Source organism: Condylura cristata, unplaced genomic scaffold (assembly GCF_000260355.1).
Source record: "Condylura cristata isolate star-nosed mole 26May11 unplaced genomic scaffold, ConCri1.0 scaffold00011, whole genome shotgun sequence".
Lineage (NCBI taxonomy): Eukaryota > Metazoa > Chordata > Mammalia > Eulipotyphla > Talpidae > Condylura > Condylura cristata.
In genome coordinates this window covers 12,031,522-12,050,506 of record NW_004567112.1, presented here as the reverse complement: position 1 = coordinate 12,050,506, position 18,985 = coordinate 12,031,522, and the positions used below count along the sequence as shown (strand labels likewise).

Sequence of the window (18,985 nt, the reverse complement as noted above, 5' to 3'; positions counted from 1 at the left end):
GGCAGACCTCTCCTGACCCGCCCACTGCTCCCCTCAGCAGTGTACTTTGTTGATCTGGCTGTTCTGCTCGCCACTCTGAAGCCTCTCACCTCCCCTGAGCCTCTGGCCTGTACCCCACTTCTATATGTACAAATAAATACATCTTAAAAAAAATTCTTTAGTGAAATAACAGTGATTTACAACCCCACATAATGATTCAGAAATATAGGAAGATCACACCCGTTTAGGTGTGTTCTCACGCCAGACCCACAATCAAGAATGTTGCTCTATATTAGAATGTGTTCTCAATGCGTCGTCTAGCTAGTTGGTTAGCTCCTTAAATGTCCCATTTTAACTACTAAAAATATGCTAAGAGCAATAATTTTAATGTTCAAAATCCTCTCTGGTTTCCAGTCTTGTACTCTCACCTAACAAATGATTCTTTTACAGTCTTTTCTTACTGTCTACAATGCATTGGTTCCAGGACTCCCATAAATATGAAAATCCATGGGCCCTCACAGGTGATGCAGTATTTGCGTACAACCTATCCATATCCTCCTCTATACTTTAAGTCATCTTTAGGTTACTTATAATGATATAATGTGAACACTATTTAAATTAAATAATCATTATACTGCATTATAGGAAATATGTGTGTGTGTGTGTGTGTACTATATATATATATATAGTACAGATCCAACCATTGTTGGTCAACTGAGGTTGATTGAATCTGCAGGTGCAAATTATGAAAGGTGCCTAATGTAATGTGTGACTTTATTATATGCTGTTTAATTCTAGCACTGCCAAGAATAGAAACTGACCCAGTTAACTTTTATTTTAAATTTATTCTTAACATTTTTTAAAATGTAGTAAATGTATGTATATAGTTTTAAAAGTCAATACTGACTTGCAAAATAAAATTTATTTGCCCTTTATAGTGTGTATGTTAGCTCATTCAGTTTCCTTTGTTTGCATATTTCTAAATGAGGCTTATCCTGATTATTATATTTTGACTTCTGTTGTGGAAGATGAAGATTTAAATGTCTATACTCTTGACTGAGAACATAATCATATGTATAATCATATGCCAGAAATAAAAGAATTTTTGAAGTATATAAAACTATAGATGTTCCCCACCCCAAAGAAATATTTTTAAATTACTCATTTTGTAGTAATTTATATTATAGTCTCCTACAATAAGAAATGTTATTTTATTCTCATTTGTGAATGTTTACCTTCAGAATGAGATATTACCTTTTTACAGAGTGGGCTTTATTGTGCAATACTTTACATACAATAAAATTCCCAGATTTTGAGTGTACAGTTCGGTGACTTGACATGTGTATAGTCATGTAACACCCTCCCCCCCCCAAAAAAAATTAGAATATAGAACACCTGAAAACATTTTGTGTTGCCTCATTACAGTTTCCTATCTCCACCTCAGGTCTTTGGCTACTTCTGATTTTTTTTTTTGTCATTTTAGTTTTGCCATTTCTAGAATTTCATTTCAGTGGAATCATATAGCATATACTTTTGTATCTTCTTTCACTTAGCTTTTTTTTTTTTGAGACTCATTCATGTTATGTATCAGTAGTGCAGTCCTCTATATTGCTGAGTACTGGCACAATTTATTTATCCATTTACCAGTTGGTAGACATTGAGGGTGATATATATATTTTAGCTATTATAAGTAAAGATGCTGTGTGCTTTAATGAGCAAGTCTGTTTCTGGGTATTTGTAGTTATTTTTCTTAGGTAAATGCCTGAAAATAGAATTGTTGGATTGTTAATATATGTATATTTAACTTTATATAGAAACTGCCAAACTGTTGTCCAAAGTGACTGCACCATTTTACATTCTGACTTAGCGGTGGGTGAGACTTCCAGTGGCTCTGCACCCTGGGTAGCATTTGGTATGGTCAAATTTTTAAATTTTAGTCACCCTGCTGAATGTGTCATATATCACATTAATTTCATAGGTGTTTTTCTTATAATTAAAGATCTTGAGCACCTGTTTATGTGCCATTTACCTTTGTTGTATCTTCTTTGATGAAGTGTCCATATCTTTTTCTTTTTCTTTCTAATAAATTGTTTTCTTACTAGGTTTTGAGAGTTCTTTGTGAATTCTGGACATAAGTTCTTTGTTACATTTTTTTTTAAAACAAATGTTTTCGCTTGGTGGTAAGTACTACTTTTAAATGATGTCTTTTGGAGAACCAAAGTTTATATTTTGATGAAGTCCAATTTATCATATATGTTTTTCATGGTTAATGCTTATGTCATAAGAAATCTTGGCATAATGCAAGATCACAAATTTTTAATGTGTTCTAGCACTTTTATATAGTATTAAGTTTTACATTTAGATCTAACATTGATTAGAATTAATTTTTGTAGGTTTGAAGTAAGGATTGAGGTTTGTTTTTGGCAAATGGACATCCAAAACCATTTATTGAAAAGATCTTGGTGTCTTTGTAAAAAAATCAATTGGCTGTCTATGAGTGAACCTATTTCTGACTTCTGTCCTGTTCTATTGCTCTAAGTATTTATACTTACTGCACTACTGCACTCTTAATTATTGTAGTTTGTCTGATAACATCATGAAATCAGGTAGTGTAAGTCTACATAGTTCTTTTTCGAAACTTTCTTTGACCATCTAGGCCTTTGGCAATTTCACATATATTATAGAATCTTATTTATCACTTTCTACAGTAAACCTTACAACAAGTTTTACTGAGATTGCATTTAATTTATAGATTAAATTTTGGGAACTTGTCACTATCCGAAACACTGAACTTTCTGATGTATATAAAGTCTTTATCTCCATCTGTGTGATTAATTAGATGTTTTAAAAGTTCAATATTTTTAGTCTTTTAGAGTGCAGGTAAACACATACTAAAGTATTAAAAGTATTAAATTATTTAATACTTGATTCTTTGGTGTTACTTTATATGGCAGTTGGACTTGGATCTATTAATCTTGTCAACTAACTTTGCTAAATTGACACATTAGTTCCAGTAATATTCTATATTCTTTTGGATTATCTAAATAGACAATAAATTATATTTGCAATAAAGATTTTCTTTCCCATTCTCTTTGCACTTTTTTTTTTTTACCTTCTTTCATTGGCTAGAACCTCTAGTACAGTGCTGAATAGAAGTGGTGAGAGTGAACTTCCTGCCTTACTCCTAATCTTGGGAAGACATGCATTCTTTCATTATTGACCATGATAACTGTAGATATTTTGTAGATGTCTTTTAACAGGCTAAAAAAGTAAGCCCCTTTTTAAAATCTCACTAACTCAAAAAAGTTTCATGACTAGATATTGAATTTTGTTGCATACTTTTTCTACATCTAATGAGATAATACTGTGGTTTTTCTCTTTGTTTCTGTTATCATGGCAGATTACATTGATATATGTTTTAAACCAGGCTATCATTCCTGGAGTAAACCCTGCTTGTTGATGTTGTGTCTTGCAATTCTGATGCTGACCACTTGTTGTTAGCATAGACTCCACAAATTTAAGGTTAGCAGTCCCCAACAAGACTCTCCTTATTATAGATGACAGTTGCAGGTGTAGGAGTTCCCAGGCCATCTACACCTCCCATAATTTCCTACGTACTATAATCCACTGGAAGTACTAACAGAATTTAGGAAAGTGCTACACTTATGATTAAAAGTTATACTATAAATATCATAAATCAGGACCAACTGAATAAAGGCACATAGGGCTGGATTTGGGAGAGACCAGGATATGGAACTTCTGTGACCTCTCCCTGTGGAATTGGGATACCTTACACTTCCAGCATATTGATGTGGTCACCAGCACACCACCTGAAAGCTCACTCAGATTCCAGAGTTTTTATTGCATTAAGGTAGTCACAATGAGTGAGTCATTGCCCACACATTTTAACTCAGTATCTAACAACGCTCCTTTCCTGGAGATTTTGCGGTTAGCTGATATCATTGGCTCAGAGCCCCAACCCTGTAATCATATGGTTGGTCTTTTTGACATGGCTAGTCTAGATACCATAAATTAGTTTTGCCAGTTTTGAACTTTAAATGATTGGAGTTATATTTTGTGTGTGTCTTCCTTTTAAACTCAACATTTGTATTGAAATTGTGGAGATTCATCCATATAATTATATATATAATATATATATATATAATCATTCTTCATTTTCAGTGCTTAGTAGGATTACATTAGGGAATATTTCACTGTTTATCCATTCTATTGCTAATGGATTTTTTAGTTGTTTCTAGCTTTTGGATAGTATGAAAAGAATGATAATTCTTTTGTATGTTCTTTGGTGAATATATCTATGTATATTATATATTTGGTATCTTCCTATGAGTGCAAATAGTCATTAAGTGTGCTGTATTTAGCTTTGATATGTAAGTGTTAAGGGAAAAAAATGTTGATTTTGCTGTTATGCATCATTTTTTAGACACCTGCATCTTGGTAGCCTTGATTGTTGTTGTGGTTATGTTTTTGTCATTGTTAAGGGAGAAACATCTTTATTATGAGGCATTTTTTTCTGAAAGTGCAGTATTCAAGTTTTACTGTCTTTAATGGTTTTGTAATGTGCTTCTGATAGAAACAACTGGGAGGCACTCCCTTTTTGAAAGAATTACCTTATTGTCAATTAACTTGATTATGGTGTACTACAAACTTTATTGATATCTATAACAGAAGCAGCAAAAAAAAAATTGTCCCCAGTATATGTGTTTATAATTTTATACATGTGTTACTGTGGTAATGTTTTTGTAAGTACAGAGTAAAATATGACTAGAAGAATAATAAATATGAATAGAAGTTTTACTATTCACTAATTTTAGATTTTTTTTTCTTTCCCCTTCAAGTATATACTTTAGAGATCCCTGTTCTAATGTAGCTGAACATTTCTGTTTTCCCACTCTTTAAATATGTGTATATGAGTATAAACTTTCAGATGCATTTAGAGGATAATTTAGCTTCATAGACTTTGTTCTTTTTATTGCAATAAGGGTGACATCTATTAGGCACTTAAGGATTAGAAAGTCATTGAAAATGTGAACAAAGTAAGGATTGTTTTATTAATTCAGAAAATTAGGGGCCCTTTCTTTTGCTTGAAGAGAATATTCTGGAAATGGAGGCTTTCATTTTTTTTCTTCCATGGTGCACAACTCTTGAACCAAACTAACATTTTGTTTAGTTTCAGTTCTATGCTTCATTTCATTGACTGCCACCAAGCTATACCCTAAAAAATTAAAAATTATGTATTAGAGCTGAGTTATAGTCAATGAAAAGTTACAGATCTGGTTGAGATAATGAAATTCATTCAAATGCAAAAGGCAGTATGTTGTCGCTCATAAAGGGATATTATTTGTGAAAAGATTACCTGTGATTCAGTGATAAAATGATAGAAATGTCTTTCTGTCCTTGGAGGTGGTTAAAGCATTCAGATTAAGGGTGTCTAAAAAGAAGATTATTTGTGTTTGCTGTCAGAAGTGTCTTATTTGGAGGAGAAAAATGAACTAACATGGATTATTCAGAACATCTCAAACTTACAGGGAATTTATCATAATTGACTGTTTCATGGTATGTTATTGGAAGGGCTTGTTTGAACACAGGCTCAGAGAAGCAAAGCAGTTAGTTCTGGGTGTGCTGGTATATGATATATCCACTTGCTCATATAATGTTGGCACTGTTTGGATCATTATTTTCTCTATGTACATATAACTAGGCATCTTTCTCTCTGCTATACCCTAAACTTGTACTGTCCTCACAGCTGACTAATAGATTAAAATAGCTGTCTTTCATTTTCTCTTTTCATCATTGTAATTGGTTGTTTATTTCCAGACTAAGTCCAAGTGTTACTAAGGGCCTATCAATTTATTGTCCCATGTAACATATTTAACATTGTTTGAAGTTGGGTATTTTTAGTCTCGCTAAAATTTTTAGTGACAAACATTTATTGAATACTTGTTACATAAAAGATGCTTTTGCATATTTTTCTCTAATTCTCACATTAAACCGGGCAAGGTATTATTCTCATTTTAGAAATGAGGAAACTGAACCAGACAGGTTACATAATTTGTCGAAAGTTACACAGCTAGTGTGAGTGACAGAGTTGATATTTAAATGCAGGACTTTTTCAGTGGGTCCTTATGACCTGTTCATTGTTGTCCTGTGGTTTTGTTTAGTCCTTCACAAATCAGCTTGTGTAATTATACAATCCTTTCCATTTGGAACAGCCTCTTCTCACCAGGTCCAGCTGCTATTAATAAAAATTATACTCATCGTTTAAATTCTACACTACCTGTCACCTCATTTGGAAGTTAGCATCTCTCTGTTAACTCCTATTATCCGTTGTTCTTTTCTCCATATATTTATTTTGCTTTGAGTTATTTGTCAAGTTACTTCTGTACATGTTTTAATTTACCAATCAGAGACTGTCTTTGATTTCCAACAGCCTAATAAGATATCTTAAATATTGATGATACTATTTGATGTGATATTATAGGCCAAAAAACTCTATGGAAATAGGAGTCAGCACTACTGATGCTTATTTTTCTTAATGGAGGAACATGGTGATACGGCAAAGACTAGCAGATATATATAATCATTTTTTGCTTCTTGGTATTTGGAAATCTTGTTAAATTTTACTGGTATTCTGCCTAAATATGACATGCACTTTCTTGTTTGGTGAGAAATTCAGAATTTTAGCTGCCATTTTTTAAATATGTATTTTGGAAGGAAGATAAATAATACAGAAAAGTTTGAAAGAAATGGAAAGAACCTGCTGTTTTAATTTTATTCACAGCAGTAGGTCAGATGGCTCTTTTGGTGCTAGCTTTGATAACAGGTTAAATATAATATTTTAATTCAACAATTGGCTATCTTTGGGTATATTTTGTTTTGCATTTATTGCTATAGGTGGGGTTGTTGGGCTATTTAGACTGGGTTTATGGCTAATTACTTCCCTCTGAATGGTTTGTTTCCAGTTATTGCTTACTCTAGTATTTCATTGTCTTTGTTTTATGGTGTTCTAAATTTACTTCTTAAAGGCAAGTTAAACTAACACTTTCTGAAAGGAGATTTACTGATTACCTGGTGAAATTTTGAACAGTATTTTTTGTTTTAAATCTCTTTAAGTATACCTTTTCCTTCTTTCAGCATAATGATTTTCTTTGATATTTCATGGCAATACAAAGAATTTTATAAACTTTTACTTTTTTTGGGTTTTGAGTGCTGAATGTCTTATACTGAAAGTTTTAGGTTTTTATTGTTTCTCCCATCTGAGTTGTACACATACCATTAATTTGCCTGAATTCTTGAGGCAGTTTAGACTTTTTAAAAAAACTTCCTATGAGGGATAAGTCCTTTTCTTAAGATAATCTTTTGAAAATGAAAATTGGTGTCACTTGGACCTTATGAAACTGCTAAGAAAACAGAAGGTGAGCAGAAGACAGTAACTTTTTCTTGTTTATGTTTCACATAAAAGGCAGAACACTTTGAATGTGTATCACATAATAATAAGGCAAGCCTGTATATAGCTTCTATACTAGGCACAGTTTTCTTCTTCCTACAGGTAGGAGTGAGTAAATAGAAATGGAAGAAGCCACAGAACAATATCCACCTTTTAAAAAAAATTGTAAACAAAAATGGAATCATGTTTGAATTAAAATCTGATATCACTACAGTCCACAAAATGTAGAGTGCTGGCAGTAGAATGTGTGCCTATATAAATTTTACTAAAATAAAAATGAAATAGTGTTAGAATATCAAACTATTCACTGAAAACATTACCTTTTTTTCAAAAAACAACTTGTTGACTTATTCATCTAAGAGCTGGGTGTAGGCCAAAGGTTCTGGGGTGTGTGGTGAGAATACTTACCATAGACAGAGAGGGGGAGCAAGGCAGGTGGACTGACCAAAACATACTGCTGAGGGGAGCAGGAGGCGAGACAGGAGATGTCTGCTGTGCCATGTAGGTCGCCTCCATGGCTGGGGGTCAGAGCTGCAGTGTCTATTGACAGCCTGATAGTGCTGACACTGAACCCCTTACGCCACCAGAGAGGCCCTGAAAACACTATCTCAGAGTGAACATTCCTAAGGAATGTTTCTTGATGAGTGAGAATGTAGAAATCTAACCATCCACTGCATTGTTAAATAAATTCACTGAGTATGTTATAGCAATAACTAAATGAATGCCCTTTTCTTTAGCCTTAGTAGTAAAACATGACTAATACTCTTTTTTCCCCCCCTTTTAGGTCTACACATAATGAGCTGGAAAAGAATCGGTAAGTCTTTGATGAAGTGCCGCTTCATTTATGTTAAAAAATAAGTAACATTTTAGCTGTGAAAGTAATAGTGCTTATGTAGTTACATTTTATTTTAAAATGTACCATGATTCTGGCATGTGTGTATTTACTCCAGAAACTAAGCTATATATTAAGCTTATACCAGTAAGGTAAAAATGTAAGTACATTTTTAAGCTTATTTGATTTTTGAGTTGATGAGGTAGCCTTCTTTATTTTTGTCTCAGTAAAAGCAGGTTATTTGTGATAGTCTTATGACTTAAATATGATCTCACTAAAGAATTAGGTTTCTGTAGTATGGATAATAAATGCTATGACAAGTTGTTGTACATTAAATTGCTTTCTTTGCAATTTGTTCATTCATTCACTCATGCTTTCAACAAATGGTTATCAAATGTGATTCTGTATAATGATTTACATAGGAAATCCAAGAATATGTAAGATAATTTCTGTCTTTAAGAAACTTACAGTATCCTGGGATTTGTAAACAGACAATGAAAACACTGTGTGTGGTTAAGTATGATAATGGAGAAGCAGAGGGTGCTGAATGGTCAGTTGGAGTATCTCCTGATTCTCCCTTGAGAAAGTCTTGGAAGACTATGACGAATAAGCACTATTGATTGAGAAAACAGAGAGAGGTTCAATATGAATATAAAAGATTGTTGCAGATGAGAAAAAATTGATTAGTATAAGGGATCTCAGGCAGGAAGACTTTTGGAGGCTATTGGAAACCTTCAAGGTAGGAAATGATGGTACCGTGGAACTAGAAGTAGATGGAGTTGAGATAGTATGGGGTAGAATCGATAGAAATTGGTGATTAGTTGGCCAATGAAGATTATTTTTTATATGTTATTATCACTTACCAAGAAAAGGAATATAGGAAAAGGTTAAGTTTGGGGAGGAAAAAGGATTTTGGTACAGAGATTAGGCTTTTTTTTTTTTTTTTAATATAGAGATTATATAGCAAACAACAAACTGGACTTGTTGGCACGAGACCTTTTGACAAACAAGATCTTCATGAAATTTCCACCTTGAGCTTTTGGTCCTGCCTTATTTTTAAAAGAAGAGACCTTACAAATTGACTCGCTGAACTGCTTGATCACAAGTGGACTTAATGGTCGGATTCTCTGGAACAGTTTGAGCATAGTCCTCAGGAATGACAGGGCTGTTCATATCTTCTAGTGTAAGACTTAATCAGCAGGCGTTGTGATGTTTTGCTCAGATGTCGCTTTCAGATGACTCTGACTGCCTCAAAGGCGGGGGCTCAGTTTTCTATCTTTAGTGCCTAACATTTGATGTTTGTGTTGATGATGGTCTTAATATTGAATGAAGATACAACTTGAACAAAGTTCAGTGTTCTGGTCAAAGGTGTCTGCTAGTTTTTGATAAAGCAGTTTGGCAGGCTATTTAATTTTAAAGAATTCATTTTATGTCTTATATTTCTGGTATTGTAAATAAAGTATCTGCATAACTTCAGAGTGGTAAAAAGATGAAGAAATTACAGCTCTGATGACTCTTAATGAGAAAATCTTAGGGCCCTCCCTGGTGGCACAGTGGATTAGAGTACAGCACTATGAGGCTAGCAGCAGCCGCTTCAGTGAGAGTTTGATCCTGGCCCAGGAAGTGACCAACAGGGTGAGGCAGACCTCTCCGGTCACCCTGCTGCTCCCCTCAGCAGTGCACTTTGTCAGTCGGCCTGTTCTGCTCTCCACTCTGTCTCTGGTGAAGCCTCTCACCACCCCTGCACCTCTGGCCTGTACCCCAGTTCTGTATGCATAAATAATAAACAAATTTAAAAAAAGAAAAGAAAACCTTAGATTGAGCTTTCAGTGACAGTAAAGAGTGTACTTTGGTCCTCTCATTTTAAGTACTGATAAACACCTGGGGCTCCCAGTTCACCATCCTGAGAACAGTTCTTGGGAGAACCCCATTGGAAATCTGGTAAAAAAAAAAAAAAAACCTTTGTTTTATTCTGGTATAAAGAGACTAGAGAACTGTTTGAATGGAGCTTTTTAAATATTTGAGTGAACTGTATTTGGTACATTCTGCCTGTCAGCCTTGCCTTATCGTCTACTTAAAAAAAAAAAAAAAAAAAAAAACCTTGAAGATAATGTATTTATTACTGAAAATATTACTTGTACAAACTGGTTGCTTAATGTAGCAGTAGTATTCGTACACTTGTGCGATGTGCGTGGCTTTTATCATCTAAACCACGCGTCATTTCTAGTGAAGGCTTTTGTTCCTATTTTGTATTTTAGGTCTAAGACTGCATTGCTGATTTCCTGCTCTGCCACCTGAGGCGTGGCTCCCTAATCCTGTGTGTCTTCTGATAGTCCTAAATGTCTTTATTCCCCAAGTTATTTCTTCCCCAACCTCCTCTCTTCCTTTATTTTCTTCTTTGTTCCCTCTCTTCCTTGAGATTTAGTTGAAAGATAATATAAAATTAGCCTTTTCAATGCTTAGTTTTAAAAGTGTTTTACCAATGTGAATAAATTCTAATTTAGTGAAATGTGTCCGAGGATGAGAACCAGAGGAGGAATCAAATTTAATAACCTGTAGTCCACTTCTGAACAGTTACTGGCTTATGATACAGGAAAACATTTTGGTAGACATAGGAAGATTTAAAAGGAGAAAGTCTTCCTCAACCAAAGAAAGAAGAAAGCATGTGGCTATTTTAAAAATATAAGACTGTATCATTATTAAGCCTCCACCTAGTTTTTAAGCCCCCAACTAGTTTTATTAGAGTCCTTTTATTTATGCAGTATTATTTTTATTTAAAATGTTACAATAGTTATCTTTGATGTCTTTTAAAAGTAATGGAATTTTAGCTTTATCCCTGTTTGCTTTTGAATACATACTTAAAAGTGGAAAGAAACTCACTTTCGAAAGGTTAATTTGATTTTTTCTTCATTCTGAAAAGATATTCCTGTAGTAATTCATATACTTGCAATTTTGCCACTTTACAATTAATATATTCATGTCATAAGTTATTTCTTTAGCTTGGCTCTAAAAATCTTGCTTATAAAGCTGCTCTGAGTTGGTGTTTTTTAGTGGGGTAGTAGAGTAGATGGTGTTAATAACAGAGCAATTCCATATGGCTATCTTAAACGAGCTGTGAGACTGGTGAGGCCTTAGATCTGGTCATGAGGAGACAATACTCAGGTTCCTACTTCCAGATCTCAGAGGAAGCTTAAAGGTGGAGATTTGGGGTTTGACAGGTGCAGGTGTTTGCTGTGACCCATAATTACCTCAAGATGCCTGCAACCCATTGGAAGTTTAAGATAGTTATAGATAGTTATAGAACTGGTAAAGAAATTTAGATTTTTTTTTTTTTTTTTTTTGCATAGATCCTGGGGAACTTGTTTCTGCTTACAACACTGATCACTGGTGGTTATATTGGGCCTGGTCTAAAAGGTTCAGAACATTTGCTACTTGTGTACTTAACCCCTCCCCCTAGACCTCTGACAGGTCATAATAACAGATTCAGGTGGTAAAGGGGAATCAGAATACCTTTAGGTGTGTTGCATTCCTTAGGAACCTGTGTAAATCATCTCATGGTAAAATTAACAAGTCTCGGAGAGAAGAATTTACATTGCCCATTGGCTCATCCTTTGGCTCATCTTATGAATCAGGTCCTTTGCCAAAGAAGAAATCATTCAGTTCAGATTTCAGATAGCTTCATTGCTTTTTCAGTTTCTTTTTTTTTTTTTTAAGATTTATTTATTTATGCATACAGAACTGGGGTACAGGCCAGAGATGCAGAGGGTGAGAGGATTCACCAGGGACAGAGTGAGGAGCAGAACAGGCAGATCGACAAAGTACACTGCTGAGGGGAGCAGCGGGCGGGCCAGGAGAGGTCTGTCACGCCATGTGGATCTCCGCCATGTGGATCTCCTCCGGGGCAGGCGGGGATTGAACTCATGCGAAAGTGTTAAGCTTCTTAGTTCAGTGCTTTAACCCACTGCGCCACTGGGCAGGACCGCTTTTTCATTTTCTTAATTCAAATTACTGATTGATGGTGTTTTCTAAAGAGTCAACTTTAACAGGACTTTAATGGTCAAGAACCTAAGTGCTGATGGCAGGAGAGGCCACTCAACCTTAATAGTTGTCATTCCATTGAAACATAAGGCCTATCCTTACTGCAACTTTGGCAAAGTTAGAAGGGCCAGATGAGGACACAGGATTAATAGTGCCATCCTAAGCAGAGCAGAAGTGCCTCAGTATTTGTGATTAAAAAAAGAAAGAAAAGAAAAGTATGTTTGATGAATGTTAATAGATGCCCTCCATATGGAGACTTTCTCAAACTTCTGAGGGATAGTTGAAAATGAACATTGGAGTGCTTACTAAGTTTCTCTGTGATACAGTATTATTACGTAATCCTGTAAGGTAGAAAGGCAGAAAATGTAAGCCATAGTAGTACTGAAAATTACCCATCTTGAGCATTTTTTTTTAAAGATTTATTTATTTATATAGAATGGGGTACAGGCCAGAGATGCGGAGGGTGAGAGGATTCACTAGAGACAGAGTGGGGAGCTTCAGAACAGGCAGATCGATGAAGTACACTGCTGAGGGGAGCAGCGGGCGGGCCAGGAGAGGTCTGCTGTGCCATGTGGTCTCCTCTGGGGCAAGCAGGGATCGAATTCATGCGGAAGTGGCTTAAGCTTCTTAGTGCAGTGCTTTAACCCGCTACGCCACCAGGGAGGGCCCCATCTTGAGCATTTTAACTACAGTTTAAAACAAGACAGTGAATACAAAGCAGTCCACATCATGATCGTCTTTGCTCACATATATGATAGCTATGTTTGATATCATTCTTTCTCTTTAGTAATGATTGATATTTTATTCTTGACAGCATGGTAGATAAAAATGAAGTCCTGTCCTTAAGTTTTCATCTTTTAATGCCAGAATCCAGATACTAGTGAATGTCCAGAAGGAGGCATTGAAAATGTTTTTGAAGCTGGAGTTTGAAGCCCATTAGTGGTCTGTACAGTCAGTTTATAGTGAGTCATTTTGAAAAACGAGAAACTGAATACAAAGCAAAGTGCATTCCTTGAAATAAAGTAGAATGGTATAAAATACTGTTGGTCATTGTCAGAGAGCCACTGCTCTGGTTATTCAAGGAGAATAGATATTGACCCATGAAGAAGAGTCAGAAGTTGAATCCAAGGGAAGAGTGGTCAGTGTAAGCAGAGCCATGGGAGAGGGCATGGCATCATAAGCCGTGTTCAGAAAGAGCAAGTAGACCGCACAGAGCAAAAGAGCGGAGTCTACCAGGTTAAGTCTAGGAAATGAGGTCATAGAGGTGGTTTTGGGATTAGATTGTGGAATGTTATTGAATCTCAACAGATTTTTATTTTGTTGGCAGTACAGTGAATTTTTGAGGCTTTCAGAGTAAAGGCCTAATCAAAACACTTTTAAAAAATGTGTAGTTCAGCTATAGATGCAGAGACTGATATTTTTGAAGTAGCCCATGGAAAAGCATATAAGAAGCAGCATCAGGTGACAGGACTAGAAACAGAAAGGAAGACAGGGGATTAAGAAACACCATGAAGAAAGACTATTATTTTCTCGTAACTGTTACTATTCATTTCTCTGTACATTTCCTTCTTCACCTAGCAGCAAGCGTGAAGTATGTATCAGGTCATGTCCATTCTCTTTAAATTCTCCAAGCTTCTCCTTGGAGTTAGATAAGATCTCTGGACCCTGCAGTCTTGCCACTGTCGCCCTGGAGCCTAGTTGTTCCTGCTCTCTGTCTTTTCCTCAAACACGGTGTTCTCTTCCTTCTGTTTGGAAGCTCTGGCTCTAGCTCTTAGCCATCTATTTCCTTCTATGTCACTGACACAATATTCTACTTGTCCTCAGGTCACCTCTTCAGAGAACAGAAATTGTCCCCCTGCCTTTTGTGTCACTTTATCATATATTTCTGTCTCAGTTATTTGCTTGCTTAAGTTATTCGATTTCGTTCTCTACAATATAAGTTGCAGGAAGAAAGGAGGTTTGTCATACTTACCCTGACTGACATAGCAGTCAGTCAGAATGAAAAATGATTATATGTGATATTGAATATATATAATCAATAATGTTATTGAATTATGACTCAAATAAAAATGACAAATACATAAAATAATCTTGAGTTCAACAAACATAATAAAATAATTTCATAGAGGTAAATGGAAAATTTAATGAAGCTTAAAAATTTATTATATGAAAATAGGCCCTCCCTGGTGGTGCAGCGGGTTAAAGCACAGCACTGAGAAGCTAAAGCCACTTCCCCATGAGTTCCATTCCCGCCTGCCCTGGAGGTGACCACATGGCATGGCAGACCTCTCCTGGCCCGCCCGCTGCTACCCTCAGCAGTGTACTTCGTAGATCTGCCTACTCTGTCTCTGGTGAAGCCTCTCGCCGCCCCTGAGCCTCTGGCCTGTACCCCAGCTCTGTATGCACAAATAAATAAATCTTTTAAAAAATTATTATATGAAAATAAATTGGTAAGTAGGACCATCTTAAAGGATTTTTACCATGGAGGCTTTTATCCTGTTTATAAGAGAAAAACTGGTAACTTTTTTTAAGAGGTGAATTCATTCTTTCAATTCTCTAGTATATAGTGCACTAAGACAAAAACAGCTGATTTTATACAGAGGACTAGTTTTCCTGATGGAGTTCATCTTCCACTTGTGAGGTTTTACTTATTTCTCATTCCATGAGTTCAAAATGGTAAACATTTTTATGAATAAAGATTTGTATTTTTTGAGACTAGAATATCATAAATAATTTAGACTTTTTTTGTGTTAGAATTTTTGTCATATGTGTATTGGTTTGAACATAATTTTTCTTCTATATTATCTACATGTTCCCATTTGACATGGATGTTTTTCACAGAGTGGTTGTTTCAGTCTGCTTTGTTTGAGAATAATGCAGAAAACTAAATCTTTGGCTAGCAGGTCAAGCAGTAGTTTCTTACATCCCCTGACTTTAGTTCCATATTTTGTATGCTTGTATAACATTTATTTATTTAAGATTTATTTATTTATGCATACAGAGCGGAGGTACAGGCCAGAGGTGCAGGGGCGGTGAGAGTATTCATCAGAGACAGAGTGGGGAGCAGACTAGGACAATTGAGGAAGTACACTGCTGAGGGGAGCAACAGGTGGGTTAGGAAAGGTCTGCCACACCATGTGGATCACCTCCAGGGTGGGGATCGAACTCATGCTGAAGTGCTGTGCTTTAACCCACTGCACCACCAGGGATGGTCCATGTATGACATTTATTTAAAAAGAACACACTTTTATATACAGCGTGCACATTCTAGACAAAATACACATTTGTTTTGTTAGAAGACATAAAAAGCAAAGGGCAGGATTTTTTTCATTGAAACTCCTAGCTCATTTGATAGTATGTAAAGGTTATTTGCTTGCATTAAAAAAATAGTTATGCAGTTAGGGAAACTAAACAGTTATTGTAGGTTTGAAATATGTACTACAGCTTGATCAGAAATCTATAGTTTTGGACTGGGCCCAATAATTCTGGAAAGTTTTGTCTAAAGCTCTTCTTAACCGTGGTTTTTTACTAAGGTTCAAAGGGTTACCAACAAGTCTCAGTTTGACAGTACTTTATAGTAACTTCCTTAGCCTGATAAAAAGGCTACTGATGAAAAAAACAGAGCTAAAAACATACTTAATAGTGACAGACTGAATGCTTAACAGCAAGATCAGGAATAAAAACAAGGATGTTTGCTCTTGTGACTTGTATTCAAAATTGTATTAGAGGTTCTAGCCAGGGGAATTGGGCAAAAGAAAGAAATAAAAGTCATCCAGATTGGAAAGGAAAAGCAAAAACACTTCTTATTGCAGATATCATAATCTTATGTATAGAAAGCCCAAGGAATCCACAAAAAAGTTATTAGACAGAGTTGCAGGATACAGGATTGACACACAAGACCATTTGTGCATATCAGAAACAGACATGCCAAACAGAAAACCTCCTAGTGAAAATGAAAGTTAAACTGTTTCAAATTCCAATTGAAATTAGCTTAACATTAACCATTTTTGAGATTAATTAAAAATATGTGCTGGTTTTCTTTTTTTTTAAGATTTATTTTTATTTATTTATGCATATAAGAACTGGGGAGTAGGCCAGAGTGTGTGTGAGACAATCACTTGAGACTGGGGTGCAGAACAGGCAGATCTACTGAAATACACTGCTGGAGAGAGCTGTGGGTGAGACAAAGGAGATTTGCTGGGCCATATGGGTTAGCTTCCCGTCCCATGATTGAATTCTTGCCACAGTGGTTGTCAGTAGCTTGCTTGATAGAACTGAGACTTTAACCCCTGTACCACCAGGGAAGCCCAAAATATGTGCTGGTTTTCCAAAAAAAAAATAATAATAATAAGTTGTGTTTCTACATTTCAGTGATGAACCATCCAAACATGTATGTAAGTAAACAGTAACATCCAAAATGTATAGAAATGGATTTAAACTAGGAGGTGAAAAATTTGTAAACTGGAACTGCAAGACATTGTTGAAAAAATTAATTAAAGACCTGGATGGGAAGATAACCAGTGTTTATGATTTGGAAGACCTGACATTGTTAAGATGCAATACTCCCCATATGGATCGGTCAGATCTTGTGTAAATACAGTGCAAGACCTGTTAAAAACTATCTTCCTTTATAGCAGAATTAACTACTGATCTTAAAGTTTATCCAGAAATGCAAGCAGCCAGAATAGCCAATGATCTTGAAAAGGACAAAGTTGTACATTCATACTTCCCAATTTCCAAACTTACTACAAAACTAAGAGTAGGCTTAGTATTTTGGTGAAAGAATAGAGTTTGGAAATGAATGGAATAGACTTGAAAAATAGTCTCTCACAGTTAATGGTCAATTAATTTTTGACAAATAGTGCCAAGCAAGTTGTTGTTTTCAACAAATGGTGCCTATATAACTGGATATGTACATGCAAAATAATGAAGTTGAATTTCTACCTCACAGCATGTATAAAAATTAATCCCAAATGGAAAACAGACTTTAATAGCTAAAATTCTTTAAAAATATGTGAAAATATGGCCCTCCCTGGTGGCGCAGCGGGTTAAAGCACATCACTGAGAAGCTAAAGCCATTTCCACATTAGTTCGATTCCCGCCTGCTCCGGAGGTGACCACATGGCGTGGCAGACTTCTCCTGACCCGCCCGCTGCTCCCCTCAGCAGTGTACTTCGTCGATCTGCCTGTTCTGCTCCCCACTCTGTCTCTGGTGAAGCCTCTCGCTGCCCCTGAGCCTCTAGCCTGTACCCCAGTCATGTATGCACAAATAAATAAATCTTAAAAAAAAAATGTGAAAATAAATATTTGTGTATTTGGAGTAGGCAATAACTTCTTACATATATGACACCAAAAGCACAAATCACAAAAGAAAAAAATAGATACATTGAACTTTATCAAAATTAAAAACTTTGCTTTAAATGATACCATCTAAGAAAGTAAAAAGGCAAATTACAAAATGGAAGCAAATGCTTGCAAAGTATTTGTCTGGATACTTGTATCCAGAATATGTCAATAGCAAAAAGAACTCAATATAAAAACAAAGGATTTGAATAGCTATTTCTCCAAAGCAAATAAATAAACAAATGGCCAATAAGCACATTAAAAGATACTCAACATCAGTAGTCATTAGGGAAATGCAAATCAAAACTAGCAGATGCCACCTCTCCCTCAATAGAGTGACTATATACTGTTGCTTACCGACTTTGTGGTCATGCCTGCATCATCCCAGTCACCATCGATTGAGGGAAATGTCCTGAAAAGTCCACTAACCTGTAGTTTGGCACTTTAAAAATGCTGATGTCATCATTTCCTGATGGCTCTATACAAATTATTCAACATATTGCAGTTACTGAAGACATTCAGTTAACCACAGATAAGTTTCCAATATGTTAAATTGAAACCACATACTGCCCAGTGTGGTTTGGGTACTTGGTAATGAGGAAAGATGGAGCTCTGTATAAGCATATGAAAAGATACATGGAAAGGTTTTTAAGAGCCTCTAGTTAGTAAATTTAACAAAATTAAGACCAAATATTCAACAAATGTTCAGATTTTATGTTTCATTTAAGGTATAATAAGATATGGCGTGATTTTATTTATTAGGGTTTGAACAAATTTCAGAACTAGAGCTGTGAAGGGAAGGCATGGCCAGGGAATAACTATTGATCTAGTTTTCTAGCTAGGCAATTAAAAATGATGACTATTTCTTCTTATTCTAAAGGTAGAAATTTGACGTCCTTATTTTTAATACACACGTAAAAGTCCTGAAGAAGATATGATCTTCTTTGTACTCATTTTAGACACTAGGAGTCCAGTTACAGTTAACTGTAGCACACAAAAAGAGCAGCTTTGTGTTGTAAGTGGAGGACACTTACTAACTAGAAGATGGTTTTATGAAGCTATAGAATCAGATAAATATAGAAGTTGACACTATCAAACAGTATAAAGAGTAACATTATTTGTTAGAGTCACATAGTTGTTTCGTATGCAAGTAAATGAATATTTTTCACTGTATTTTAAAGGGAATGGAATGCTGAAAACTGCAGACAAACTAAAAATAGCTGCCAGAGTGCAGATAGGCACCTGTTAGAGTTAGAATTGAATGTTATATGAGATAGGGATGAAGTAATGGGTGGGTTTTGGAGATAAAATTTATGGTTAATAGA

General features: G+C 35.4%; 1 protein-coding gene across 2 annotated transcripts in view; it reads left to right on the top strand.

Annotated features, from left to right (window-relative positions):
• MXI1 (MAX interactor 1, dimerization protein) overlaps positions 1-18,985 on the top strand; it is a 70,165-nt gene that overhangs the window by 24,969 nt on the left and 26,211 nt on the right. For both annotated transcript variants that reach the window (XM_004680448.2, XM_004680447.2), the window contains exon 3: positions 8,232-8,261. In XM_004680448.2, coding sequence (XP_004680505.1) covers positions 8,232-8,261 — 30 coding nt within the window. The remainder of the gene's footprint in view (positions 1-8,231; positions 8,262-18,985) is intronic.